Source organism: Canis lupus, chromosome 9 (genome assembly GCF_011100685.1).
Source record: "Canis lupus familiaris isolate Mischka breed German Shepherd chromosome 9, alternate assembly UU_Cfam_GSD_1.0, whole genome shotgun sequence".
NCBI lineage: Eukaryota > Metazoa > Chordata > Mammalia > Carnivora > Canidae > Canis > Canis lupus.
The window spans coordinates 39,033,371-39,059,530 of record NC_049230.1 but is presented as its reverse complement, the minus strand read 5'-3'; the positions used below and the strand labels follow the sequence as shown (position 1 = coordinate 39,059,530).

General features: G+C 49.6%; 1 protein-coding gene and 3 long non-coding RNA genes across 5 annotated transcripts in view; 2 read left to right on the top strand and 2 right to left on the bottom strand.

Moving 5' to 3' along the window:
• The window catches only part of ASIC2 (acid sensing ion channel subunit 2), a 1,001,679-nt gene extending 996,201 nt beyond the window's left edge, over positions 1–5,478 (bottom strand). Inside the window, exon 1 of one of the 2 annotated variants that reach the window (XM_038548136.1) lies at positions 4,583–5,478. In XM_038548136.1, coding sequence (XP_038404064.1) covers positions 4,583–5,137 — 555 coding nt within the window. In that variant the 5' untranslated portion in view covers positions 5,138–5,478. The remainder of the gene's footprint in view (positions 1–4,582) is intronic. The other variant, XM_038548135.1, reaches the window with a different exon arrangement.
• LOC102154906 lies at positions 5,370–13,857 on the top strand. The gene is made up of 4 exons (XR_005364675.1): positions 5,370–5,548; positions 8,610–8,693; positions 12,424–13,388; positions 13,681–13,857. It is a non-coding gene; the product is annotated as an uncharacterized LOC102154906 (long non-coding RNA).
• On the bottom strand, positions 12,351–13,718 carry LOC102154948. The gene is made up of 3 exons (XR_005364665.1): positions 13,451–13,718; positions 12,894–13,021; positions 12,351–12,647 (listed from the first exon to the last, which is right to left on the bottom strand). It is a non-coding gene; the product is annotated as an uncharacterized LOC102154948 (long non-coding RNA).
• Positions 13,858–13,930: 73 nt separating the features above from the next.
• Positions 13,931–24,517, top strand: LOC111097429. Its single transcript, XR_005364065.1, has 3 exons — positions 13,931–14,134; positions 15,501–15,807; positions 24,141–24,517. It is a non-coding gene; the product is annotated as an uncharacterized LOC111097429 (long non-coding RNA).
• The last annotated feature ends 1,643 nt before the right edge of the window (positions 24,518–26,160 follow it).

The window sequence follows — 26,160 nt, the reverse complement described above, 5'->3', positions numbered from 1 at the left end:
GGCAAAAGCTCTACGCCTCGTGCAGAGGTCACTCAGCTCCTCACAGGGGCCAGGGCAGCATAAGCTTCCCGGGGTGGGGTCAGTAGCATGAGTTGCAATGTGGAAACCCAGAAGGTGGCTAAGAGGAGAGGATGTTTAGGCCACAGACCAGATAAGAACCAAGGCCCTGAGAAAAGTGGGAGTCTAAGCACTGCGAGAAGAACCCCACAAGCACAGCAGAAGCCTGTGCTCTAAAGCTGATGGTGAGTCACAGTAAAAAAAGAGTGGGAAGAGCACTGGCCTGGAGTCAAGAGAGCCAGCATCTAGCGCAGGCTCAGTCAACACTCCTGTGGGCTGCACAGCGAAGCAAGGGGCCTGCCCCGTATGGACCAGGCAGGCCTCTGCCACACACGGGCTCTTGGCGTACTCTACCTCTCTGGATCAGTACAACTCCAAGTGGCAGGTATTACTGCTTCAATTTTAAAAATGGGGAAAGTGAGGCTAAGAATCTTGCCTAAGATCACACAGCGAATGGGGGTACAGTTGGAACTCCAACTCTGATCTCTCCCGAAAGCCCACAGTCTACACACACCTGTTCCTTGTGCAATACGAAATACTGAGAGGTTAGCTGTGGACCTGCCAGCCTGGGACAAGAATTCCAAGCATGTGAGCTTCCTAAACCCTCACCTCCACATCTTTGTAACACTATGTGATGCAGCTGAATAAGACCCACAGATGTGCCTCTAACAAGATCTCATTGTGGAGGGACCTTTCTTTCAAGAAGAAAAGAACGCAACACCTTTCCTAAGAAATCTCAGGTTTAAAGCACAAACACACACAACCAGGGAGAGTTTAAAGTGCCAACTGAAGAGCCATTGGCATTCCTGAACTTGGAAGCAGATGAACCCCAATGTGATGAGCAGAGTAACCACATGCAATAGTCACATGTAGTCACGAACAATGGAGTTGCCACCTGTCAACCATAGTGAGCTACTGAACCCAACTGTGACCTCGACTCTAAGAACTCCTGCCTCCATGAGGCTGGGCTTTAGCCCTGAGCTCCAAACAGAGAAAGCCGCAGCCGCCTCCACCCCCCTGGTTCATCCTCACAGGGTGACTCCTCACCGGACTTCTGGGGGGGGGGGGCTGGCTGCAGACAGGACAAGTGAGGTGGACAATAACAACCCTCCTCCTAACGTGGAGAACAGCCCCGCCTTCCATCTGCACAGCTGTCACAAAGCACAAAAGGACATTCACCTGTAGCGTCTCATATGACTCCTCTTCCCAACAACCCTGCAAGTGAGAAAGTCACGTATTAATAGCAGATGTTACAGGAGCAAGTCGAGGCCTGGAGGGGATATAAAACATGACCCAGGGAAGGAGCTAGAAAACGACAGAGCTGAGATTCAAACCTATTCAAGCCAAGAAGTGGCTTCTAATCTTAATCTTAGATCGTCCACCGTCATGGCCAGAGACACCCCATCCAGACCTCCATTCTTCCACTTGAGGTCAGTGGGGCAATCTTCCCCAAGCAGGCACTATGGAATCAAGCCCTGTTCTGCTTTTCCAAGAAGGACAAATGAGTGTGTATCTGCATTCACATCGTCCCAGGTGAGGGCTAAGAGGATACCTGCATCAGCATGGGACACACCTATTCACATGGTAGTCAGACATCCACACCTGGCTTCCTGGGACTTTTAACCTCCACAAACAGCCTTTCCCTCTGCTAGAATCACGGCTCATTCACTAATTAAAGGGTATTATGCACTTCACTGCACACCAGCTAAGAACTTGGAATAAGAAAGCTTATGCAAAAGCATTAACCCTGCACTAGGTATGCTTTATAGAAAAAGAAAAACAGAAAAAGCAATCCACCTGGGACATCCCCTGCCCCATACTCAACTTCTCTAATAAGTCAGCCAGAGCATGTAAGGCAAGAAGCCACCCAGTACAGGACTAACTCAGGTAGAGCCTAACAAGCCAAATGGAGAGGGATGAACAGCAGAATGAATGAGCGAGAACGCCAGGGAACTAGATTTCTCCTGCAAGGTTCTCTGCCCTCTTGAGGTGCGAGAGCCCCAGAATCAGCATTTTATACCCCAGGCCAAAAGGGACAAGTGTACGAAGTGGGAGTGAGAAGGGTAACCCTTCACTACAAGGTCTTGGAACCAGCCTGGTGCTACGTCCCCTCTCATGGAGGCTCAGCATGGCTTCCAGTTGGGGTCACAGGGCGAGAAAGATCAGCTGTCCACCTGGGGCCTCCTCCAGATTTCCTGGGGTGGGTGCCCTTTATGACACTTCCCAAACAGCTTGGGGGATCCAACCCTGAGGCTCACCCCCTTTTCCCTGCTCCCTTTTCAGTGCTGGAGCAGGTCACACATCGAGGGTCAGTCCAAGGGGGAACACACAGCCAGATCCGTCCTGGACTTGCTGGGGAGGGAAGATGATGACGTGCCACTTAGTATTTAATAAACCGGGTCCATAAGCAATGACGTGCCACTTAGTATTTAATAAACCAGGTCCATAAGCAACTCTACTATTTGAGAGACATCCTGGAGAGGTCAAAGGTCCAAATAAGGCTTTAAGGCCTGATCTTTGGCCTCCTGGGATTCCAGTAACTCAAAAGATGGGCTAAGTGCAAAACAGCAAACAGAGGTCAAAGAACCTGTACTTGGAAATGGAACTTGGTCATGAATTGAGAGGAAACCACTAGTTGGACACACCGATGCTTGAGAACTCAGTCCCGGGTCTACTACTGACTGCAGTTTCTCTGTGAGCTCCGTGTGTGTTGAGGCAGACAGACAAACAGCTAAGTGCATTTCCGAGCTGCAGGTGCAGTGGTGAAGCCGAGAGTTGCCACAGCAGTAGAAAGCACGGGTGAGACCCAGGGATCGCTTCAGCCTCCAAGAATGAGGCATGCTCCCCTTCTCTCTCAAGCCACCTAGGATGTTATTTGTGTATGACATGTTTTAGGGTCTGGTTTGCTCCACTGAGAAGGGCTTCCAGGACTGCTGGTCCCTTTCCCCAGCTCAGACCCTCTTCCTCTTTAACATAAATATGCTACCATTGATTTTGTTGTGCTCTTTCTCACAATGTTTAAGACAGTAAAAACAGCTCCCCCGGGGAAACAGAGCTCTATGGGATGCAAGTGGCAATGCCCCTTCCTCCCCGGCACTCTGGGCTTCTCCAGAATCTCAGCAACTGCAAGCACAGAGGCTGCAGGCAGAGACTGCTTGTGGCATTAACAGAAACTCAGAGCGAGAGGCCAGTAGGCAGTGGATCTGAGAGCGGGTGGGGAATGGATGCACTATCGGCATTAAGGGCATGCCTTAATTAGGCAGAGGGCCCAGACAAGTGCCGATGACAGAGTCCAGTTCCTTTGCAACTGCTGCACCTGCCATCCAGAACCTACCATTGCAATCCGGCTCCAGGCTCGGAGACTCAAAAGCTCTGGGTTCTCCCTAAAGCAGTTTTGAGAGTAGCAGCCACCCTGGGCTTCTGGAGGGTCCCATGGCCCCCGATGCCCCAGACTTGCCTGGAAATAGGGAGGTGTCCGTAGCTGCAGTCTGACCCCTCATGCCGAGTTATGCCTAGCAGCCCACCGATTGGACAGAGAACCCTGGCAGCGACAGCTCTCCTCCCATCCTTTCTCTGCCCCTCTAGGAAGCCCCATCCTGAACGTGAGCCACATCCCCCTCCGCCTTTCCTCTTTGCTCAGCTCCACACTCCTCCTCCAGGCTTTCCAATCCCACAGCTGCTCGCCCCCTCCCCACACCACTCCTCTCGCAACCACGTTGTTAAGCGATTGCACAGATAGCAAACCGAGCCTTTGAGTTTCAAGCCGAAGCTCTCAGACGAGCCAGCCTGGACCGCCTTGCCCTCACAGGCATCTCACTGACCATCCTCCTACACACGGGCCTCCACTTACACGCTCCTCTTGGGCCCAAGCACCCTGGACATCTCTCTGCTTCTGACCTGCCAGCAGACCGGACGGAGACCCGGGGTCCCCCGGGGTCTCCTCTCCCCACACGGAGCTCGGAATCCACACAAGAAAAGGAAGCACAGAGACTTCCACCCCCTGGGCAGCATCACCTGCTCCAACAAGCTTCCCAAGCCACTGGAACCACCCAGGCTGCCTGGGGCCCCACACCCCCTTCTCTGGCAGCTTTAGCTCCAGCCCAGCCCACAGGATGCAGTGCCTGATGCCACTTCCGAGCAGAGAAAGAGAGAGAGAGAGAGAGAGAGAGAAAATGCCACCTCGTCAATGACAAGCTGTTCCAATCATACAGCTCAGATACCAAGTGCCCTGGACAACGGACAGCTCAGGCCTCCTCCCTCTAGTTGGGAAGAGGCCACGTCAGCACATCTGGGAACGTGATCCCCAACCGCAGGCCCCCTGCTCACCCTCCACATCTGACCAGACGACAGTGCCCCATCCCAGCAGGCAGACTCCTCCAACCAGTCCCAACAACTCTGGCCAACTACCCTCTCGGCCTTCAACTCAGGCACCAATCTCTCTCCTGTTCTGAAGCACAGGGAGACCCCAACGGGGTGCTTCTCAAGAGAACCGAGCTCGAGAGTAAGCTGAAAGCCAAGTACTCACCGTGGTGAAGTCCTGGTGGCCACACTCCTGCCCTTTGAACTTGCAGTAGAGCAGCATATCCTTCAGGTCGTGGCCCACGCGATGCAGGAACTCCAGCATGCTGAACTGCTTCGGTTTGTAGTGTTTGAAGTTGGCCTTCTGTCGCAGGGCCTCCAGCACCGTGGGGTCAGCCAGGTGCGGGTCCGGGATCTGCAAGTTGACGTCGAGCAGGGCCAGCAGCTCCCCGGCGTGGTACAGGTCGTTGGTGGTCAGCCTGGAGAAGCGGAAGCCGTTGAGGTTGCAGAGGGTCACAGCCGGGAAGACCAGGCTTTGGGCCACCACCTCATCCACCTTGGTGACATGCTGGTAGGAGAGGTAGTAGGACACCCTCTCGGAGCTCTCCACCAGCAGCAGGCCCAGGGAGCCCACGAAGGCCACGGCCCAGAGCACACGCCGGATGGTCATCGGCCCGTAGACAAAGATGTGGCGGATGCCGTGGAGGGTGGAGGTGTTGGCAAAGATGTGGATGCTAGAGGGCTGCAGGCTGCCCTCGCTGGGGCTCTCCTTGAGGTCCATGGGGACCCTGTGCAGTTCCGCAACTGGCTTCAGGTTGATCCAATTTCGGGGAAGAGTTCCCGGTCGTCGGGCTCTCTGCTCAAACCTTGACGTTCAAGGGAGAGAACCCGGCCCGGCGAGCCTCAGGCCAGGCGCCTTGAGTTTATCCTGGGAGCCCAGCCGCACGCTGCCAGGGGTGAGTGTTTATATAAACCCATTCAAACTCTAGCTCCTGATTTTTTCCAGGCGATAAGGAGGGCTGGTTTTATTTAGGGAGACACCAAGGTGATGTGGAAGAGATGTGGGTGGGAAGGGAGAGCTTAGCCAATGGAAATAAAGTCCTCCCCCCTACACACGCCACTAGAGACAAGATTAAAAGCGAGAGCGAGGGAGAAAAGGCTTCAAACAAGTCGCTCGGCAGCCCGGAGCCTGGTAAGCGGTGCAGACGGCCCCGCGCTGAGCATCCCGGGGAGGGAGCGGCCGGCGATGCACTGCGGGCGGGCGGGGGCGGGCGCAGCGCCGAGGCCCCGAGCCCCGAGCCCCGAGCCCCGAGCCCCGAGCCCGAGCCCGAGCCCCGAGCCCCGAGCCGCCGCCCCGGGCCCCGGATTCCGCTGGTCGCCGCCGCGCCCCGGGCCCCTCCTTACGCCCGGAGAGGAGGGAGCGCGCCGCCGCGGAGGGCCGCGGGCCCGGGGCTGGCAGGACGCGGGGCTCCGCGGGCCCCTCCGCCCCCCAACGCCGCCTCCGGAAGGAAGGCGAGACCCGGAGGGCTCCGAGCGCGCCGGCCTCCTCGGCTCCCCGCCCCGCACACCCCCTCCCTCGGGCTGCGGGGGGTGGGGGAGGGGCCCCGCGAAAGTTTCTTTTTGGCTTTTTTTGGAGGGAGCTAGTGGGGGCGAGGACTGGCCCTGGGGGTGAGGACGTGACCCCCTCCCCGCGGGGGGCTGGGAGGCACCTGACCGCCCGCATTCTGCCCCCAGGTCACACGCTCAGCCCGGGGGCTCCGAGGGGAGGGGTGGAACGGGCGGGAGGGGAGGAGCAATCTGGCACCACGGTGCGCCTCCGGGGGCCGGCGGGTGGAGGGGGACACTCCAGGGAGCAGGGAGCCTGGGGCCCTTGGAGACCCAGAGGAAGAGCAACAAGTAGCCCCCACCTCCTCCCAGAACTGCTGTCCGGAGGTTCTGTATCTGAAGCACGGACAGCTGGGGTTCCAGGTAGGGCTGGCTGCGTTCCCTTTGGGCGATGTGTGTGTGTGTGTGTGTGTGTGTGTGTGTGTGTGTGTGTTGTGCCCCAGGATTTGCCAGATGGAAGCACAGCTGGAGCCTGAGAGGTGGGAGCTAAGGATTGGGGTTTCAGCTGCCTACCTCCTTTTCCTGAAAAATACCCTGGAAGTGGACCCCTGCTAGCAGGTGGGTGTGGTTTGCCCCGTGCCAGGGATCAAATGGCTGGAACCTATAGATTCAGTGATGCTGAATCCCATCAGGAGAAAAGGAACAGGAAGTTCCAGGGGCCAACCCAATGCACACAGCCAAGCTGAGGCTGAGCCACAGGAAGGAGCCTTGTTGAGCCAACCTGGTGTGCCCCCGCCCCTGGGGCAGGCCAAGCTTAAATACTCCTTGGAAGGCATTTGAGAAGAAGGCAGGCTAGGGAATGGCCCTCTTGGTTTGTATCTACTTCGAAATATTTCTCCAGCCCATCTGCCCTCTTGCTAAACCAGATCCAAACAGAACAGTAGTATCAGAATGCTCTCGGAGGCAATAAACATGTGGCATTGAATTAGTGGTGTATTGATCCCAGGAGCTCAGATTGCAGACGCATTGCAAGTAAGCACAAATGGCAGAGGCTAGCCAACGTCACGAACGTGTCATCTCAGAGGTCCCAGACCCCTGTGTGTAGGGCTACCTAGATAGGCAGAGGGTTTTCAAAACCAGGGTGCCAAAATTAAGGATTACTATCCTGTGTCAAGACCTGTGTGAGGAGGTCTTATCTCACTTAACCCTTCCAGCCACCTTGACAGGCGTGTGTTGTTGTCTACCTCAGATAAGAAAGCATGACTCACAAGTGAAGTGCCCTGTCCAAGTTACACATACAATAAGTGTCAGGGCTAGGCCTTGATCTCAGGCATGTTCACTTCCAATACACCAACTCAGGAAGCAGATCCAGACACTCCTTCCCAAATGTGGGAAGGGGACAAGCATTTCTATACCCCACCTTCCCAATTACACACCTGCGCATGGGCGCACGCTTGCCCACGCACGTGCTCTCGCATGCATGCACGTACTACACATGTACCACTTCCTCGTGCTACATACAGAAAGCATCCCTATCCTTCTTCTCTACCAGGCCACATCCCTGTTGTCCATTTTTCAGCTCAAGATCCTCCTTTATAGGAAGACTTCCCCAATGAATCTCTGTAATTTTGGCTCATCAGCCTGTTTAACAAGTGTGTTGAACTCCAACTGCACCAGACACGATACTGGTTTTGGGGAAACAAAGAGGAAAAGAACACATTTCTTATTCTCGATAATTCAGGATTCAGGGCAGGTAGACGTGGTATTGGTTTGCAAACCAGTCCCTGGACATGAAGGGTGAGGAGAGATCAAGAAACAGGCAGACCTCTCCAGTGTAGTAGGTGGCACATTTTACAAACAAGGGAATTTAACCAGCAGCACTTGTCTTGGGTTTCACAAGTCATGCAGATCTCCACATCAGCTTGCCTTCTAGAACGTTCAATGTTTATGTAGAGGCCTTACCAGGATTCTGTCCCATAGACCATCTAGATGTTCTCAACCACACCTTGCTCTCTCAAAGCTCTGTCCTTGGGCACCTACTAGCGTGGGGAAGGCAAGCGGAATACACAGTCCAAGGCCAGAGGAGGGGGCGAGGAGCCTCTGATTGCCGTGTGTCAGGCTCAGGGTTAAGCAGTGGTCACGTCCTCTCAATCACCTCTTCCAATATTTCACCCCTCGTGAAATAAGGTTCTTATAATCTCACACACAGGCCCTCCTCCGCCGTGTGCCTGAGCAGTGAGCAAGAGGTTTCACCTGCATGGAGGTGGCTCGTTTTGGCAGCTATCTAGTTGCGTTGAGACAGGTACCACAGCAACAGTCTTGGCACATTCAAGAGAAGACACAAATTGGGATAATTATCCCCAAAACAGCTTTTTCCATGAAGTGCCCACCCTGTGATCTGAACCATTGATTTATCAAGTCCCCTAGTTTGAGGAACAGATCACTTAGGATGTTCACTTGTGTCCTCATGTGATTTAATAAAGATGATACATCAGCAGACTCATCAGGTATGAGCACACAACATTCTGTTTGGATAATGGCACAGGTGCCTCCTTGTGAGGCAGAAATAATGTCCAAGGCCATCTTATTTTGGAGGACAGCTTTTCCCATTAGACATTTCAGAGCTCGGTAAAGACAGGCTTTGCCGGTTTCCATTTAAGGCTTGCTGGGTGAACTCAGTAAGGACTTGTGTGTGTGCTGTCTTCCAGGCCAGTGGAGGAGACAAAGACAGTGGCCAAATGATTGTACCAGTGGAAAACAGAATGTGTGCACTTGGCCTTGGGGAGACGGAGGTTGGCAGTTTTAGGAACATAATCTGGCTTTCGTACCATACATGTTGGCAGCGTTGTGGGCGGAGGGGGATGTGTAGTGAGCAGCACTGTCAGGTGTGAGGAGATGGACTGAGGCCGGGCTATGCCAGCCCAAGCCCCCTATGTCCTCCCCCTCTCCCAGTAGTGCGTGTTCCATTCCAGACAGAGTGTTTTCAACTGGTTCAGTGTGCAGGATCCCCACGAAGATGTGAAGAGTTCCCCCTCACTGAGGGGCGCACAGCAATTCACCCATCTTGGTGGGATGCCTTATTGCAAATTCCAGTAGATAATGCCTCTCCTGGGTGTGATGGGGCTTGGTGTTTTCAGCTACATAGCACACTGATCCACAGTTAAGAGTCCAGGCTACTTCGAGAAACTTCCATACCTTATGGCATTGGGTGTCTCGGTAGGGGTCCCCATTCTGGCATATGGAACAACAGGCCATATTGGTTGATCACTCAAATGTATTAAAGCCTGGGACAGTTCTTTAGACTGCCTGGTCACAGTGATTTTACTTGTTAGTAATTTAGTCTGCTGCTTTAATATTGTTTTTCCTTTCTACTAAGTCACTGCTTATAGGTTTTAAGAGAGATGAAACTTCCATTCAACATCCTGTTCCTGTGCCCAGTCTTGCACATTATGACCTTTGGAATGTGACCCCTGATGACTATGTATTTGGCATGGGCATCAGCTTCTCTAATCCTCTGATGGTGGCAGCCTGGTTTTCGTGGTGATAAGGGAAAGCTTGAGTTAGGCCAAGTGTACACACAAACCAGGCATATTCAGAATCCTTACTCAGAGGGAAGGAGCCAGTATAAGCAATTTTCCCAGCTCTCACCAGCTGGAAACCCCGGTAGATAGCTCCAGACCCCTTCGGCAGTTGCCCCAGGCATTGTTTAGAACACACAAAACATGTGGGTACTGCATTAACCAAATCACTGTATTTCAAGGGCAATCCAGCGTCCTGGGTAAGATGCCAGCCCACCCGGGTGCCACAGTGGCCACTCTTCCTGTGCACCTAGCCAGCTGTATGAACTGAAGGGTCAGTTGCTAAGGCTTATACCTGGGCTAGGGCAGCAGCTTCCTGATTGCCACGGGGTGTCCGAGCATTGTGAGCTGGGAGGTGGAAGACAGGATTGCCTCAGGCCTTTGCAGATGAATCCAGATGTTTTTCCACCTTTTCTGACCTCATGTGGGCTTATTCATGATCATCCACCTCTCAGTTTCCCATTTTCCAAGCCATAAGGCTAATCCCTTTAGAATAGTCTACTCACTGCCAGTGCAGAGGGTGAATGGCCAGGACTCATGAGTAATCACGAGCCAAACCACCCTGAGTTTAGCCCACTGGCTGCTGTGGTTCCTTCCTGTTTCCAGGTGTCTGTATAAGAGGCATCAGCAGGAATTTCGCCAATGTCTTCCTACAGGCCACAAGGGCCACTATAGGAACTGAGAGGGTGGCATCTGGATGATCTACACACTCTCGTAGCCTAGTACTAGGCTAGGCCTAGTAGCACCCGCGTTTCTAGAAACTGTGGCCTGCTAAACAGGCTGCTCCCCGACTACAAATAGGCATGTTCCTCTGGTCACAATGGGAGTTTGAACCTTGGAAGAATTGAGTTGGCTAGAACACTTTTTCAGCCCATCCCCTGCTAGAAAGGGGAGCCCTTACAGTGATATGCTGTTCCTTGGTGAGAGGCTCCACCTGGAGGAGCACTGTGTACACTGCTAGGAGCTGGTGCTCTGTGAGGCGGTGTCAAGTTTTTGCCCCCTTCCAGAGCTGGGACCAAAATCCTAGTAGTATTTTCTCCTTCTGCCCTCTCTGTCACAGTGCTCTACCCCTCCCTTCTGGTATCACAGGCATACCAAGCTCAAAAGGTAGCCCTGCTTGGGAGATACCCAGACTTTTAATTGGCTTCACTAATATTCTTGCCTTCTCCTACCCCCTGTCCCACACATGCTCATAAGGGATGGAGGCACTATGCCAGGTAGAGAACAAAGTCTTCCCAAAGCCCCAAATGCCCACAAAGGCCCACACCTCCTTCATATTCGTAGGGGTTGGGTGGGCTTGCACCTTACCGACCATAGCCTCTGAGACAACTCGAGTCATCTGACCAAATGACTCCCCAAAACTTTACACTGGTACCTGGGCCTTGAATTTCTGTGGGTTCACCCCTCCCATTCTCTCCCCGGAGGCAAAGTCTGCAAGGTGTCCTGCAGGGCAGACCAGGCTTCACATGTTAACATTATATTAGCAACATAATGGGCCCATTTTTACTGATGTTTGAGAGGAGAGCAGAACCGCTCTGGAGCCACCAGCCAAGCAGGGAGTCCTGGGGAGGCGCCTAAAAGGTCCATTACTGCCCCTCCCACATGAAGGTAAATTGGTTTGAAGTTATTAGAATCCTGTACTTGTCAGTCTTTTCAAGAATCCTTATATATGCCAGTTTCCTGCCATATGTAGCAATTCAACCTGATGGCAAATAAAATATTTCTACACAGCTCTTCCGAAGGACCCTTTCTATTAGGTAAGACTCATTCACAATTAGCAGTATGGCTTATATACAAACATCAGATATTCCAGGATCCTTAAAAATGTTTTTGTGGTATTCCATTGGTTAACATTTTCCTCTTCAGTCTGGTTTGCAACACCTATTCCCTTGGCACTGTGGGTACATATGGGGGACTATGGGGACTGGATTTAGATTGGGTCTATTTGACCCAAACTTTCAGGCTCTGCCCTAATTTTGTGTAATTGTGGCTTTCTTGAAAGCAAAATTTCAAGTGTATAGCTAAACATTAAGGAAATTTCCAGATAAATTCATTTGCAAATCAGGCAATTTAACTCCCTACTTAGACAATGGGCTAGATTTTTGCTCTGGTACATGTATTTACTTATGAATAAATAAATGAAAGTATGGATGAATCCACTTTCTCTGATACCAATGCTGCTTTTCTGAGATGCAACAGGGGGGGCCCCTCTTCCAACCCTGGGGACTCTGAGGTCTACCCAGAGCCCAGAGCCTGCAGCCTGGGGAGGGTGAGGGTACAGAGGGTAGGCAGCCTGCAACCTCCAGCAAATGGTGACAGGTAGGAGGGTCAGGCAGCTGAGACCTACAATAGGCTTGAATGCTAATTTGCTATTTAACATGTGCTAGATACATGCTACTGTCACCATCACTCTCTAATTAAAAAAAAAAAAAAGACACACATTCTTTTCTAATGTACAGATGGCTTTATTATTTCAAACTTGGAGGGGCCTTGGTATATGTTTTCCCCTGACTTGTCATTGCCCTAAAGTAAGGTTAAAGATCAATATTGTAAACCAGGGATCCCTGGGTGGCGCAGCGGTTTGCCGCCTGCCTTTGGCCTGGGGCACGATCTTGGAGACCCGGGATCCTCCCGGTGCATGGAGCCTGCTTCTCCCTCTGCCTGTGTCTCTGCCTCTCTCTCTCTCTCTCTCTCTCTCTGTGTGTGTGTGTGACTATCATAAATAAATAAAAATTAAAAAGAAATATTGTAAACCAAAGTGTGTCCTGTTGCTAGTTGGTTTATAAATACAACTGCTCTAATCCTATTTCTGTATCTCAGTGTACATTCAGCAAATCATTTGTCACTAAGGGTGTACCAAGGAGGGGCAGTAAGCAAAGGTGAGCATTCAATGTGTGGCTTATTGAGATTTTATTTATAGTTGTTTTATTTTTTTTCCTTCCAGGAGAAAACTGCAGAAGCCAGTCCACACAGAGAGGACTTTTGGGGTTTGGCTGCCAACTGATATGAGCCCTGGAATGGATTTAACTTGCTGTGTGGCCTTTGGAAAATCATGTAGCATCTCTGTGCTGTTTCCTTGTTTGTGCTAAATTATTGCTGAGGCCTCCTCTTGTGCCAGCTTTCTATGCCACTACAATTTGACACGATCCTTGACCAAATCATAAATTCCTGGTTAATGGGATAAAAATGAGTTAGAATCTGGGATTCTGGTCATTAACCCCATGTCACCATCTGCTGGAGCGGTGTGATGACAGGGTCAGGTGAATCCAAACCGCCCAACACTTGTTAAACATGCAGATACTTGTTCTATCCTCTCTCCGCCCCCTCCTCCACCCCCACGGAATCAGAATCTCTAGGGTGCAGGGAAGGCTCTCCTCCTTTATGGGATTATGGAGGGCAGAGCGGGGATCCCACCAGAACCAGCCACATTCCAGGAGCTCCTGTCTATCAGGCATGCCAAGACATTTTTCCGGAGTTTTGCACTTGGATTTCCCTCAGCCTGGGAAGGTTTCCCCCACAGCTGGCGTCTTCTCATATGTCACCTGCACAGAGAGGACTTGGCTGGCCCCTCTATCTCCCCCCTCCCCCCTTCCTCCCCACTAACCCATCACTTGTTTCCTTTCCTTTTCAGTACTAATCATTTTTTGAAATTCATCTCCTCTTCTTGTGAATTATCTACTACTCCTACTGGAACAGAAGGCCCCACTCCATCCCCACCCCCACCCCCAGGGGCAGAGACCCTTCCTGGGTGTTGGAGGCCATACCTCAGCATGAGGGGCACGGGAGATGCTCTGGGATGTGAGCATTCCCTTACCTCCAAGCCCAAAGCTTCTTCTCTGAGATGCAAGAATGGGGACCCCCTTCTGACCCTGAGAAACCTGTGTCCTGTCCTGAAGTCAGTTCCTGAAGGTGAGGGGCACCTCCTATCCCCCACCCCTACCCACTGTTTCCTGGGCATGGGGAGGGGGTACCTCAGTGGAGCCACAGCTGGAGGGTTCTGCAGAGGGCAGTGCACCGGAGAACGTCAGCTGGGGTTATTTGATGGAAAATCCTGACTTTGGAGGCTGTGAACTAGGTGCTCCTCCTTTCATGGACTATCCAAAAAATGGTGCTGGTGGAAGCTGGGGTCAGGTGCGAAGGGAATACTGCTTACTTACCCGATTAAAGAGTTATTCCATTTTTACTCTCCCTGCCTGAACAGACAGCCAACCTTGACATTTGCCACGCTAGCTTTTCTCTGTTTTCCTCACCTGACGGCATAATGATGTCATAAAGAAACAACTGAAACAGTAGGTGTTTAATAAAGGCTTGCTAATACGAAATAAGGAAGGCAATCACAGAAGGACCTCCAGACTCTTCCTTACTCTCAATCAATTTTTTGATAACCAAACATTGGTTTGTAACATGAATACTCACCCCCTTAGTACTGAATTAGTGGCTCTCTTGTTTGCTTTCCATAAGACACACCTACCCCTAGTCCTGAGTCAGCTGACCCCTCGGGGTGGGATGAGCAGAGGCTCTGGGGGCACACCCGCCCTATCCAGTCCCCCTGGTTGAAGACACAGAGGTCCCCTCTCATATGAAACAAAGCAGGTCTGGCTCAAATCTACCCCCATGAGTAAAAGAACATACCCAGGACCCTGAGACACTCACTGGTAGGTCGTCCCTTCTCTGCAGGGTGTGAAAGTCCCTCCAGCGCTCCTCTGCCCCTCCTTCTATCCTCTATATTATGTTTGCCTGCTCTAAATATCCTTTACTGCGTGACTCTGTCTTTACATGTCCTCTTAGTTGAGCCTGCTACTGTTCCTGTCTCCCCTGGGAAGGAAGTAGGAGAGAGAACCCATTGCTGTTTGTTTTCTCTCAAACCCCAGAGCCACCTGCTTTACACAGAAGGACAAAGGGCCCTGAAATCAACCAGCCACAGACAGGCTCTCCACAAAAACTTTATGGGCACCCCCTTGGCCATAGGTGAACTGGCAGTGACAAGAACACCGAACACCAGAGAAAGACCACCAGTGCCTAAGAGCTGGTCCTGCCTTGCTGCCCAGGGGAGTCTCCTCCCACTACTGGCCTTCAGGAACAAGTGCTTAGCGGAGGTGGTATTTTATCCTACCTCTGTCACTTTGCTCATCACACCACCTCCTTGAACACTCACGAACTCTCTATTGCCCACCCACCCATCTTCTTAGGTCAACACCCCCTCCACCCTGCTCCCTTCTTTCTTCACCCATCCACTCTTTCAGGAGCTGTTCCAGCATATGTGGATCAGAGTGTGCCTCACCTCTGTACCCATTTGCTTTGACGACTTTTCTGTAGCTCCTGTATTCAGCCAACTTATTTACTCCCTACCCCCTTTTTTTTTATTTTAAGATTTTATTTATTTATTCATGAGAGGCACAGAGAGAGGCAGAGACACAGGCAGAGGGAGAAGCAGGCTCCCCATGGGGAACCTGATGCGGGACTCAATCCCAGGACCCTGGGATCATGCCCTGAGCCAAAGGCAGACGCTCAACCACTGAGCAACCCAAGCGTCCCTCTATTTCTTTCATAAAGCCCTGAGGAATAAAAGGAATAGAATGGGAATAAGAAAAAGAAAAACAGGATTAAGGACAAAGGAGCCTGGCATCTACATTATAATCATGTTTGTCTTTTTCTTGCTTGTATACACATTCAACTATAGGTTCACTACATGGGTATTGACGTGTCCAGCCCTGTGGCAGGCACTGCAGGGGAATAAGGGAGACATGAGAGGCACGCCCTCTGCTCTCACAGAGCTTTTCGCCTCCCTGGAACACAAATATCGCTTGTATAGATATGGTACTTGAGGTGACATGCTCCGGCAGGCGTTATCCTGTTTGGTTTCCCTGAGCAGGAGCAAGGTCACTGTGTCCACAGTGTAAAGAAGGAAACTGAGGCTCAGAGAGCTGGAGGTCACCTAGAAGACAATAGGAGGGTCTGGGGCTCAAGGCCTGGTTCCCTGACTCCAATCTTATGTTCTTTCCACTCTGCCATTATTCGAAGTAAGCATCCCCTGCAGACACATCACAGAGCCAGGACACGGGGAAGCAATGTGGCAGTGCGGCAGTGCCCGCTGGCCATGACAAGAAGAGCTGGCTCTGGGGGAAAGGAAGCCAAGGAAGGCTGCAGAGACGAGAGAGAGGCAAGGAAGAATGGGTGGGAGGTGGAGGTGGAAAAAGCTCCAAAACCAAGCCAGAAGATGACACCATGGAGGTCACTTCAGCCCCTGTGTATCCCTGTCTGTTATCCGGAGGGCCACAGAAAAGCCAAAGGAGGCAGATTTTCAAGACCTTTATGGAAAGAGAATGAGGTAAGTGTCTTTTCACTCTCTCTGTGTATATATAAATATCAACATATGCATATCTCCTTTTTCTGTGTCTGATTATGCATTCAATTTAGCCTGGATTTATGGCCTGCTGATTTTGATCTAGGCATTTTGAGAAAGCAGTCTTGGAGGACACCAATAACTAAGGGACATCATTTTTCTGTTGTTGGGGGAGGTCATCGCAAGAGCCCCAGCTGACCAGCATACTGGGCCCAGGCGATCAAAGGCTTCTCAACCCCCATCCTTGGCATGTTCTCTCTGCCCACCGTTCCCACAGTGGGAGCTGCTTTCAAGGACACAGCCTTGACAATAAGGCATTGTTGAGAATATCTAAATGGCATATGTGAGTGAATCTAGTTCAGGCCTCTGCATAAACTTTGAGGATTCCGGCAGGTGATGCCTTGTTTTGCAGCATCCAAGACAAGCCCCTTCAGTAGGTTTCCTTGACTGTTAAGGCCACCACCTACCAATCTGGAGAGGTTTACCTCTTTTCTAGATCTCACCTCCATGTGCAGGTGCCAGTTTGCAAACCAAGAGTTGTCCCCAGGGGCTGGGCAGGGCAAGGGTCTGTGCAGTCTGCAGAGAGAGCTCTGCACTGTGGGATATCAGGAGACATGGCATTGAAATGTCCCACTAAGTTCCCTGCACAGACTGCATTGTCGTGGAGGGAAGGGAATCAACATGTACCGGGAGCCAACATCTCCTTTCATCTGTGAGGTTATTCTGCCCATTTTATAGACAAGGAGACTGAGGCTTCAAGAGGCAAGTGAATTGCCCACCATCCCACTTGAGGTGTGGAAATGACCTTCTGGTAAGAGTCCAGGGTCACTGAATCACGCTGCTGTCTGTGCACCTCATAAGGCCATGAGACCTGTGGTCAAGAGTTCAGGTGCTCACGCCAGATGGCTGTGGATTTAAGTCCTGGATCTACCACACCCTAGCTCTGTAACTTGAAGCACACTGTGTACTGTGTCTATCCTTGGTTTGCCATCTGTAAAACGGGGATGGTGAAAGTACCCACCTCATATGGCTGATGGAAGAACCTGAGGAGTTAAAATGTGTGAAGCACTGAGTATCCAAGAAAAGCTCAGTAACTACAGTTGCCATTGTGAACGCCCTCATTATTATTACTGCGATTGTCAAAAGGGGAGGTAGGTGACATGGAGCCACCCCTGTGGACCTGTGATCTTTCTCTGGTCCCCATGCCCCCTCCATCCTGTCCCCATGCAAAATGGCAGGTGTGCAGTCATAAGCCGGGATTTAAATATGAGGGCAGATGAGCAGAGCAAGGGTAATATCCACCTGTTGGGGGCCAGTTAGGACTTGTGGACAAGGAGAGGACTCTCCCAGTGGGGTTCATGGCCTTTCCCCCAAGATGGGTGGGGGAACACTCTGATAGGGTCACTTACACCCTATTAAGCATCTCCGATGTATCAAAGTTCTCCACTAGCCTGTGAAGATACAATACTCAATAAGACCTGTTCCCATGAGCTCTGGTACAAGCTTTTGCAAATATATTTTGCTGAATCTATTTCCTCCTTGGAGAAACAAAGAGGTCAGATGACTCCTGTAGTTCTTGCACACCTATCCCTGAGCAGTTCTGCAAACAATCATTCTTCCAGCTTCTGTCCCTGAGAAGAGCCTTTGGTCTTCCCAAGGCTGGGGACCTGGAAACTTCTCCTTCTTCATGCTAAGTTTATTTTTCTGCAAGTTTTAAGGAGTGAGGATCATCTCCAGACAAAGTCCAGTTGTCCTTGGAGGATGAACTTCCCTACCCAATTCACCCACCGGCACCTCCTATAAAAGCCCCAACCTCTTTCTTGAACAAATGATTCCTACATCTATATCTCTCTACAATACCTGCCAATCAAACTTCAAAACCAAATTGCCAACCACCTCTAAGCAGGTTCTGTGGGTGAGGTCATGGTAATAAATATTAGGAAGAACGGTAAAAGGAATCAGGCTGTGTTCTTTCATCCACAGAGCTTACAGCGGCCCAGTGCTGTGCACACATTTGGGACAAGGGAATGGATCTGTGATGGCACCAGTTATATGCAGGGGACCTAGAGTGGAGTTAGCATGAAGATTCCCATCCCAGTGCTGAGCTGACACGAAAACATTCTATGGCTCCCTCCAGATATAGCCAACTTTACTCCTTAAGACAGATGCTTTTTGTGTGCCAATAACTATGTCAAGAATTTACCTGGATTGCTTCAATTAAGGGGACTTTCTCGACTTGGGCACTGTTCACATCTTGGGCTGGAATTCTATGTCATGGGGATGCTGTCCTATAGGATCCTACATTGTAGGATAATGAACCTCATCCCTGACCTCTACCCACCAGATGCCAGCAGCATCCCATCCCCACTAATAACGTCTCCAGACTCCTAGAGGCAGAATCACTCACTCCCAGTTAAGAACCACTGAGCACATCATAATATAGTCCAGAGGGGTGGGTGCTATTGTTTTCTTCACTTTATAGCTCTTCCCTCTCTAAACTGAGGCAAAGCAAAGTTAAATCATATGTCCAAAGTCACATTGCCAGGAAGAGCTGGGAGCCAGCCAGTCTTCTTCCACAGAGCACACAATTGCTGTCTTTATGGCTTTGCCTATCACCGCATGCATGGTGCTAAGGACTCGGTGATGTGCAATAACCCCACACAGAGATGGACCATTAGTCACGGCCATCCCTTCTGTTGTTACTGCATTATACTATCTTTCTTTTGATGAGCCATGCAACAACCCTTCCTGGTAAGTCTCACTCCCATTTATAAATGAGCACACTGAGACCTGGATCAACAGGAAGAGATTGCCCTCAGGTCACAGAGCAGGTGGGCTGCAAGAGTCCAGAGTTTGGACCATGTCTTGTCATTCTATGTCCTCCACTACTCAGAGAGTGGAATAAACACTGATTAAACCATGAGAGACAGGCAAGGAACTTAATAAAAAATAAATGCAAATCCTGGATGATGGATATATTTAGGGGATAAATTATTATGTGATGATATAAAAATAGATCAAGGGAAGGCACATGAAATTACAAGCCTGACTGTGTGAAAGATGGGGAAGGTGCATGGAGAGCATTGGGTACATTTAATTAACTTTGCTGGGAAAACATTCTGAGGCTGCCACCTGAAACTAAAACATTCACAGTCTTCACTCAAAGTAACGATACTGGTGGTCCTATAAGGAAGAGTTATAACCCAATAGAGCTTGAAGTCATTGATTAAAACAATGCCAGTGCCTAAGGGGCAATCTCAGTTCTAAGGGAACCACGTACTATTTGTACATCAAGTGGCTTCTGTGGGCTGCATAGGAGTGACGTTGAAATGTCTCACTAAGTTCTCTGCACAGATCAACATCTCAATTTGTCCTGTGAAGTTATTCTGCCCATTTTATAGACAAAGAGACTGAGGCTTCAATAGGCAAGTGAATTGCCCACCATCCCACTCAAGGTGTGGAAATGAACTTCTGGTAAGAGTCCAGGGCCACTGAATCACGCTGCTGTCCATGCACCTCATAAGGCCATGAGACCTGTGGTCAAGGGTTCAGGTGCTCATGCCAGGTGCTCAGGCTGTGGGTTTAAGTCCTGGGTCTACCACACCCTGGCTCTGTAACTTGAAGCACACTGTGTACCGTGTCTATCCTTGGTTTGCTCATCTGTAAAACGGGGATGGTGGAAGTACCCACCTCATATGGCTGATGGAAGAACCTGAGGAGTTAAAATGTGTGAAGCACTGAGTGTCTAAGAAAAGCTCAGTAACTACAGTTGCCATTGTGAACGCCCTCATTATTATTACTGCGATTGTCAAAAGGGGAGGTAGGTGACATGGAGCCACCCCTGTGGACCTGTGATCTTTCTCTGGTCCCCATGCCCCCTCTATCCTGTCCCCATGCAAAATAGCAGGTGTGCAGTCATAAACCAGGATTTAAATATGAGGGCAGATGAGCAGAGCAAGGGTAATATCCACCTGTTGGGGGCCAGTTAGGACTTGTGGACAAGGAGAGGACTCTCCCAGTGGGGTTCATGGCCTTTCCCCCAAGATGGGTAGGGGGACACTATGATAGTGTCACTTACCCTGATGATGCATTGCTTGCAGGTCCTCCCTACCCTGGCCTCTGTCTTTTGTGGGAGTACATAACACAAGGATCTGCACTTTAAACCTGTATCTACTTAAGCCCCAGAAGAGCCTCATAAAATAATTTATTTTGCTTTCAGAAGAAACAGTGAATCATGGCCTCACTGGGCTTCAGCTGTTTTCACATCTGTTCTCACCTTGACATCCAGCAGCCCCACAGGTGTTGGGATGTACATCTCACAGGTGAGGTGCCTAAGGAGCACGGAAATAAATTCATTTGTTCCTAGTTTTGATGGAATTGTGAGCATTTGGAAACAGTGCACGGATGTGTACTCTCAGAAGTTCTCCTAAATGGTGTCAACTGTGGTTGGAGAAATGGAAAGGGTTTAAGGGGGGCTCTTGGTCTGAAAACGAAAGGAGAAGAACATAAAGTAGAATTACCAACTTCCCCATCTCTAAAGTCCTTTCAATGAGCTGCACCTGTCTCAAGGTCACCTCCCTGATATTTTTTATACTATTTAGTTCCCTCTTCCGGTGGCTGCCTCCCCAGCTAGAATGTGAACTTCTGGAAGATTCACACCACTTTCCTAGCACCAATATCAGCTCTTACATGTAGTTAAGACTCCATCAATGCTTGTTGAATTAATGAATGAACCTTAAAAAAAAAAAAAACTGTTGTGCTTCTTGATTTTTCAAAAGTATCTCTGGGTCTGATAGTCTTCAATATAAACAGAGATATCCAACCACAGATGGAAGAATTTCTTTAAAAAGTAACAAAGTCAGGCCTATAGCATCTGAATGTCCTCACTGTCAAACAGAATCATCTCACTAACCATAAGCTCTTTGAAGTTACAAAACATGCCCTATTGAGCATTATAGCCCCAAAGGCTAACAGAGAGTTAAATACATCAGAAAGGCTCAAAACCATTTAGAAATTTTTAAAAGTATGGCCTCAAAAACAAAACAAACCACAAAACTTCAGCACATATTTGCCCTTTATTTAAATATTCACTGATTTACTCCCTTGTACCGAGCTCTTGGGTATAATCCACACAAGGGGGGCACCTGGATGGCTCAGTGGTTGAGCATCTGACTTTGACTCAGGTCATGATTCTGAGGTCCTAGGATCAAGCCCTGCTTCGGGCTCCCTGCATGGAGCCTGCTTCTCCCTCTGCTTGTGTGTCTGCCTCTCTGTGTGTCTCTCATGAATAAATAAATAAAATCTTTTAAAAAAATAATTCACATAAGGCCATCCTGGACACCACCCTCCTCAGGTCCAGTCTAACTAGTGCTTTTACACAAAGGAACTTCCAACAGTCACATATTCTCTGACAGTGTAAGATGGACCACAGATCAAGAAAGAAAGAAAGAAAGAAAGAAAGAAAGAAAGAAAGAAAGAAAGAAAGAAAAGAAGGAAGGAAGGAAGGAAGGAAGGAAGGAAGGAAGGAAGGAAGGAAGAAAGAAAAGAAAGAAAGAAAGAAAGAAAGAAAGAAAGAAAGAAAGAAAGAAGAAAGAGAAAAAGAAAGAAAGAAAGAAAGAAAGAAAGAAAGAAAGAAAGAAAGAAAGAAAGAAAAAAGAAAAGAAACCTTAACGATCGCATGCCTTGCCAGAATAGCCCAGAAACCACTAACAATTATGTCGAAGCCATTACTGCAAAGCCAGTTAGCTTCTAGAGTTACAACTGTACTCTAGGAACTTCAGTTATACTCCAGAGAGGTCATTAGTTACTGTAAACATGGTATTGAGGGCAGTGGTGTCCTTTCCAGTCCAGATGCCCTCGGTCAAGTGTGATAACAGGAAATGAGGGAGAAAATAATGAACCTCGTGTGATTTTGGCAGGACTCCTTGCAAAATCACCTATATGCACTTTATATTTCTTTCAGTTGAGTAAAGGTATCAGTTTTTCAAAGGTTCTTTCAGAGGTTTTTCTCCTCTCCTCTCTTCTTATACCCTTGCCTAATTTTTTTTTCTGACTCTCGATCCATACATCTTTGCCTCCCTTTCTGTCTTTTATTCCCCTCTCCCTTCACATCCCCCCCGCCAGGTACTGCCGGTGACAGTTTTGCTGGGGTTTTCAATACCATCATCCTCATACCAGATCCTAACTCTCAGCAGAAAATCAGGATTTCTTACTTCATAAAGGCTTTTCTGGACTTTGTTTCAATTAAGTCGGTATCACCAATCCCAGTCCTTCTCTGACTCTACTCCAACCCAGGTAATCCCTACTAGTAACTCTGTGCTCCTGGCTGCAGCAGATGCCCTGGCAGCAACCCAGCGGGCTAATGACCCACATGGCCCTGGGAGTCAGCTCTAGGTCCCAGTGCAGTCTCCACCGTCCACTCCTGTATATATAAGGACCTTTGAATGGCTCACCTGTGAAGTCAGGATGACAATATCTACTAGATTGTGAGGAAAAAACTGGAGAAGCATCTAAAGTTCCTTTCAGAGCGTGGGTTTCCATGAATGTTAATTCGATTCCCTGAACCTGCGCCGCGGTCCATCCTCTTCTTTCAATAAACATGTACTGAAATCCGAGTAAATACAAAGCATTGTGCGCAAAGTAAGTTTTGAACTGCTATGACCTATTTCACCAAAGTGGGGTGCAATTATAGCCACATAGTTCTGTTGGGAAAGGAATCATTCGAGCCATTTCTCCTAACCAGCATGAAGTCCAGAATCTTCCTCCTAGATGTTACTGTATTTTCCTCTGCATATCCATGAACCCCAAGGCATTGTCAGTTCCTTGAATGGGAGGGCAGATTCCTTAGACTGCACGTGCACTTGCTCCTTGTCACAATAGGGGACTGCTGAAGAGCCATCTCTCATAGGTCCAGAGACCCTGGCCCACCGAGGCTCAGGGATGCCAGCAGGTGCAGGCCTGGAATGTTCCACAGGAGCACTGCGTCTAGGCCAAGGTTACAGTTCTGTTAGCTCACAAACACACCTGCTCGGCCACTGTCCCTAGGTTTGTACCCCGTGTCAGCGCAGTGGAGCTGAGAAGCTTCTAGTCTAACCCACTGAGCAAGCCTCAAGCACTCTCCCTGACTATTCTGCGAGCTTGGTGAGGGCCACTAGGATCAGGGTTACCTTCTGGGCCCCATTTCACCCCGCAGGCCTAGAGGAGCCCTTTAAAGTCGGTCCACACCTTCCCAGGTCCCTGCACAAGGAGGAGAGAGAGGCAGCTTCTGTTCAAGTTCCAGTAAGTTCTCCAACACGCACCACATCCGATTAGAACTCCCCGCAGCAATACAGGTGCCCCCTCCCCATAGCGTCTGCTCAGTGCTATCTGCTTGGGGCTCCTTCACAGAGAAGGGCTACAAGTGCTTTCCCCAAACAATTGTAGTGGCATATGACCAAAGCAAAACAAAGCACAGGCCTGAGGAGCTTTCACTCCAGGGAAGATGTCAGTGAATTCCCAGACCACTCCAGATATAATGCAAGTTCTCAACTCGATTAGCCAAATCCCACCCCATCAGGAACGTCTTGAGAGAGACAGAGAAATCCCAGGTGCCAGGAAAAACAAGAAGAGGTCACAGATGCATGTGCAGGGCACAGCTGCCCTGAGCAGCCCGGAGACCATTACAGACGCCTCTGCTGTCACACCTGCCCCCGCCGCCCCGCCCCGCAAGAGACAGCCCTTCACAGAGTCTTGGGGGCGGGGATGATGAGGCTTTTGAGCTAACTAGGCTGTGGATGGACCTGGAAGATGGGCGGATTTCTAAATCAGTGTCCCTTTCCCCTCTGTCACACACTGTGAGTAAATGTAGAATTCAGGAATAGGGGACTGGTGCCAAGAACAAACACCCACCCACCTTCCAGTTAATTCCCTTTAAAACACAAGGACTAAGGCACTTCAGCCTTAAACTGTGTTCTCTGCACCTCCCTCCTTTCCAGGGAAACGCAGTTAAGTGCTGCTACAACATGTCCTCTCCATACGTGGAAGAATGTGAGGGGGAGGGGTCAGTGGGGTTTGAATAAATAAAGCAGATGAGGCTTAGCAACAGTTGAAACATGAGGAAATTGCTTCCAGCAGTTTAGAGTTTTGACTTGACTCATAATTTAACCTTGAATATAGTCTTCAAAAATCATTAAGTCCTCAAAGCCTTCATCTCTAGCAGTGATTAGCCATGATGCACTAAGCAGGATGTTAATATATTTATGTCTGAGGAGGCATGTAATGCATGAAAAATCTATTCATTCTGCATTCATTTCCTGACTATTTACTGACTGCTTGCTCAGTTGCAGGCACTGCGTCAAGACCTAGGAGATGCAGCAGGGAACCAACACACGGCCTACCTCTCCACAAGCACCTTGCTGTCCAGTAACAGCAGGGGACAAGGAATTGGTGCTTCTGGTGTACCTGCTGCATGCCAGAAATCGTGCCAGGAGCTTCTGCACCCATTGATCCTCACACCAACCAATTTTTCCTATTTTATGTATCAGTCAACTGAGGCTCAGAGAGGTTAGATCTTTTACCCAAAATGGTTAACATCAGAAGATCCAGCATTCAATTCATAGTCTGTCTAATTCCAGAATCTGTGCAATTCTTAACACTTTCTTTCTCCAAGAGCCAAACACTCCCTTCTGTACCAAGTTCTGTTTTCGGAGTCTGCCCCATCTGTGGAATGAAATGATGAATGCAGAGGTGGCTGTGCCTAAGCTGGCCCAGGCTATTCTTCTATACAATATGCAAACTGGTGTCTTTTCATTGAAAATCATACTAAGGCAACCAAAGGGATGAGAAGAGAGGTCAGAACCCCCTCTAACAAGAATAACAAAGAAACAACATACAAAGAGCAGCCACACTTATTCTAGTGAGCCACACTTATTCGCTGTGAGCGACATATGAATGGCTCTTCATCCTCACCGCAGCCCTACCAGGCAGACATAGCATCATCCTCATTTTACAGGTAAGGAAACTTAGGCACAGAAAAGTGAAGAAACTTGTCCAAATTCACACAGCTAATGAGTGGGTGAACTGAGATTTGACTCCAGGGTCCAAGCTATTAGAATGACAGACGGTATTTCTAACAATGATGAGACAGACAGATAGACAATAGCTACATCCACACAAGGACTTCAAGGGCTCAGCCTCCGGAAGACCTCTCGGCCCATTACTCTGGCAACATAAGGGCAATCTGGTCCCATTGGAAATGTTCTGCCGAGATTGACTCCAGTTCTTCCACGAGGGAGGAAAATTGGTTCTCTCTATATATTTTTCTTTTAACCAGGAACACATGGCACTGCTGGCTGCCCTTAATGGTCTGGGCACCCTGACCTGTTACCTGGCCCGAGGCAGAACAGAAAGCTATTCCTGGTTCTGGGTTCTCAAAACTTGCTTTCTGAATGTGCATTACTGGTAAGACTCAGGTAGGGCTGCATCCTATAGGCTCTTGGCACTTTTCACGAGGGAGGTGGGAGTGGGTAAGAAAGAGCAAAACTTCAGTGTTACAGGGTTTTCTTCATCCCTCCAGTTTTTTCTAAACTCCCCAAATAGTTTAACCTGAACTGGGCCATTGAAGATGCTCTGGAGCTGGACTCCTGCCTGCCTCACTTCCTAGCCTGTGGCATCCAACCCTGTATGTCCTCAAAACCCCGGACCACTTCCCAAACAAAATAGCTAAACTATATACAGGGAAACCATATATCACATCAAAATCCAGGTACTTTTGAAATGGGAAGGGAGCACTGTTAATAGTGAGGCAGGAACAGTAGGCATACAATGGGACTGTCCCAGTCACACCTGCATCTAAGGTTATCCTACTTATAAAGGACCATCTACATGACAAGCACAGCTCTAAGTGCCATACACAGAGTACCTCATAGAATCCTCACAACAGGCCTAAGAAAGATGAACTATTGTCATCTATGTTTTACTGGTGAAGAAACTGAAGATCAAGTTCATATGGCTGGAAAGCAGGCATTGTCCTTCACCTCTGTGCTCTAGTTCCCATTTCCTCCACATCACCTGGCCCCCAGCAAGGGAACAGGATGCCCCTCCCCTGACTCTGGCAACTAGACTAGGTCTCTGCCAAGGGGAAGGAGTCAAAGAAAGGAAAGGAGGAAGAAGAAGGATGGTCAGGGAGGAGGGGAGCTCTAAGGGCAGACCCGGCTACCCAGGCAACTGAGCAACACAGGGTTTCTAGTGCTGATCTCTAGCCCCTCGATGCATTCTCATGACTCGCAGGATCTGCATCTGGGGCCTAGTGGTCACAAAGCGACTAATAATCCTCACATTCCTGCCTCTGCTTGTGGTGGT